This window comes from Meles meles, chromosome 3 (genome assembly GCF_922984935.1).
Source record: "Meles meles chromosome 3, mMelMel3.1 paternal haplotype, whole genome shotgun sequence".
Classification (NCBI taxonomy): Eukaryota; Metazoa; Chordata; class Mammalia; order Carnivora; family Mustelidae; genus Meles; species Meles meles.
Window position 1 is genome coordinate 41,588,282 of NC_060068.1, and position 3,122 is coordinate 41,591,403.

At 42.9% G+C, this 3,122-nt stretch overlaps 1 protein-coding gene across 1 annotated transcript; it reads right to left on the bottom strand.

The window, feature by feature from the left end:
* Positions 1–359: 359 nt before the first annotated feature.
* LOC123938785 (transcription initiation factor IIA subunit 2-like) lies at positions 360–1,047 on the bottom strand. The gene has a single exon (XM_046000481.1). The coding sequence runs from the start codon at positions 950–952 to the stop codon at positions 623–625; it is 330 nt and encodes a 109-aa protein (XP_045856437.1). The 5' UTR covers positions 953–1,047; the 3' UTR covers positions 360–622.
* Positions 1,048–3,122: the final 2,075 nt, after the last annotated feature.

Below are 3,122 nucleotides of genomic sequence, written 5' to 3' on the forward strand. Positions count from 1 at the left end.
ACCCTCTATTTTTTGCGTGTGTCTTAGATTATTTAAATGCCAACTGTAAAACTGGAAACATACTGAATTTCCTTAAGTCTATTCAGCGGCCCAAAACAATTAAAAGAAAAAAGAAAAAAAGGTTTGAGAGGCTCATGGGTATCTTTCCTCTGTGTCCAAAAGAAATTGCTGCTTGAGTGTGCATTCCTGGGCAATGCTGGTTCGGTCTCAGGGGATTTATCATGAGGGATCCAAAGTTTCACCCACTTGCTGTCAAGCAGGAAGTAGCTCCCTTGGTGGGGGGGGGATGTTTCGATAGAACAAAATGTATTTTAGCGGCTCATAGAATCCCTTTCCCATTCCATTTTTTTTTTTTTTGCGTTTTAAAATGAGTTTATTCAAGAATGTTCTTAGGAAGGCAACAATGTTTGTTGTTAAAAAAAACTTCTGTTTCTTCATGCTGAAAAAGTAATGTAAGAGGCTATAGTTATAAGCTTCTTTCTATTGGAATTCTGGTAGTATATATATTACAGTGTAGTCATTTCTGCGATGCTAGAATAAATTTAAAAAGTCTCTTCTATGCTTCTCTTCAAAAAGTGATGAATAACAACAGAAGATGGCATAAAAAAGCCATTTTTTCTATTCATTCTGTAGTATTGGAGCCAGTATTTTTACCATCACAGGCTACAATTTTCACTTTATCCACTTTAATAAGTTCTGTCACCTCTCTGAATTCAACATCATTCAATACAAAAGTCCACACGTTATCGCAGAATCTGTATGTATTTAGAGAGCCCCTGAAATTGACTCTGTTCCTGACCCTCTGCTCCAATGCTGAATTTATAGCTTTATCAAACTGAAGTAGAACTTGAAGGGCAAGTTGTGGGGTGATCTGTTGAGACTGTATGAGCTCATCAAGGCTCTCCTGGAGACTGTTTCCCAAAGTTGTATTTCTGTATAATTGATATGCCATGGCTTAGGAGGAAGAAATTGTTTTTCTTATTCAGGCTTGCATTGATGTCCTGTGAGGAAGGCGCTTCCCGCCGGGGAGCGGACTGAAGCGGAGCAGCCAGCCTTCTTTTTTGTTTTTTTTAAGATTTTATTTACTTATTTGTCAGACAGAGATCACAAGTAGGCAGAGAAGCAGGCAGAAAGAGAGGAGGAAGCAGGCCTCTGGCCGAGCAGCGAGCCCAACGCGGAGCTCAATCCCAGGACCCCGGGAGCATGACCTGAGCCGAAGGCAGAGGCTTTAACCTACTGAGCCACCCAGGTGCCCCTCGCATTCCATTTTTAACTGTTGTGTATTTTTCTCTCTGGCGTCTAAGTCTCTCCGTATCTTGGGAGAATGTCTGATTATGAGCCGTGTTAGGGGAGGCAACCAATATGGGGAAGCAAAAGGTTATGTCCTCTCTTTCCTGATCCTGGTAGTACCGCCTGGCCATGAGCTCTGCTCAGCTGATTGGATGTTTCTGGCAAGGACGTTACATTTTGAATGATTAAATAAAAGAAAGGACAGCTGGGTTTCCTTCACACAAGCAGCCGTGACAGACTGTCCAGCGGTGAGGGATCCTGGCAGAGTGTTGCTTAAAAAGGATCATGCTTTCAGCTTCTTGGTTTTTCAGAGACATTTACTTTCTGAGCCTGATGATTATGTTTCCATCAGTTGTGTGAATCCTCAGGACTTTTCTAATAATTTTATTTTTGGTGACCAAAGACGGATTTACTTACTATTTGTGGTAGATAGGGGTACTGGCCTTGAGTCTTAATCTCTCCCCCCACCCTTTTTTTTAAAGGTTTTTATTTATTTATTTCACAGAAAGAGAGCAAGACAGCACAAGCAGGGGGAGCGGCAGGCAGAGGGAGAGGGAGGAGCAGACTCCCTGTGAGCAGGCAGCCCAATTTGGGGCTCAATTTCAGGACCCTGGGATCATGATCTAAGCCGAAGGCAGATGCTTAACCAACGGAGCCACTCAGGTGCCCTGAGTCTTAACCACTCCTCATATTCAAACTCCTTGCGGTGGGATTTTGCAGTCCTTCCCCTTAGAAATGGTATGCACTTACCTCCTTGGGTCTTGACCTTGGGCTTGACCATGAATTTGTTTTGTCCTAGAGAATGGGTGGAAGTAATAATGTGCCAGTTCTGAATCTAGACCTTAGGAGGCATCTTATTTCTGCCTGTCTTCCTGTGCTTCTGCTTCTGCCCTGAGAAAGCCTCCTTGGGTAGCTTCTTCCCTTTTGCCAATGCCTCAGAATGAATATATATGCAAGGGACCTCAGCCCAACCTGCTGGGGGTGGCGGAAGGGAAGGGTGGAGGTGGTGGTGGGTGGGGCAGAGCTCAGGTGTGCTTGAAACTTCAAGTGTCACGAAGCAAAACCCCACCTGGATTAGTGGACCATCAAAAGAAGCACAGATGTGGGAGTGGGTCTCCCTGAACAGAGCGAAACTACTGAGGCTAACCTGCAGATTTCTGAGAAATATGATTTTTGTTTTATGCCTCTGGGATTTTGTGCTTGTGTGTTTTGTAACGCACAGTAGCTAACTGATCTGTGTCTGTTTGATGCAGTGGGAAGTATTCTTATTGATGGATTATAATACATTGATATGGGTAATATGAAGGGTGTGTGTGTGTGTGTGTGTGTGTGTGATACTATCTTTGGGTCTGTGGGGTAAATCCTGGTCTCATGTTTTCCTATTCTCTCTCCTGTTGATTGGCTGGAATGAGTACATAATTCATTTTTCACACCGATGAAATGTGTGGGAAGTTGTGTGTGTGTATGAAAGGGTTTTTGGTTTTTTTTTTTTGTTGTTCTTTTTTTCTTCCCTGACAAAAGGAGAATATTGGAAAAGACGTTCTCTCTTCTTCTGTCCTTTTCTCTTCATGCCTGGAGCAGAGGCAGCTGTTTGTGTCTATCAGGAAAAACCTGAGTATAGCAGAGAGGGAATGAATCTGTGTGTGTGGTGTAACCAATACTCAAACAATTCTGGAATGTTCTACCACTGAGCTTTGTTATCATTCCACAGCATACATTTTTATTTTTAAGGTGGTTGGTTTGAGTTTCCTTTAATTTGCCATCTAAAGTATCTTAACAGATAATGGATGTGGTTTGTATGTGGGTGGGAGCACAGGAGGAGGGAAGGAAGT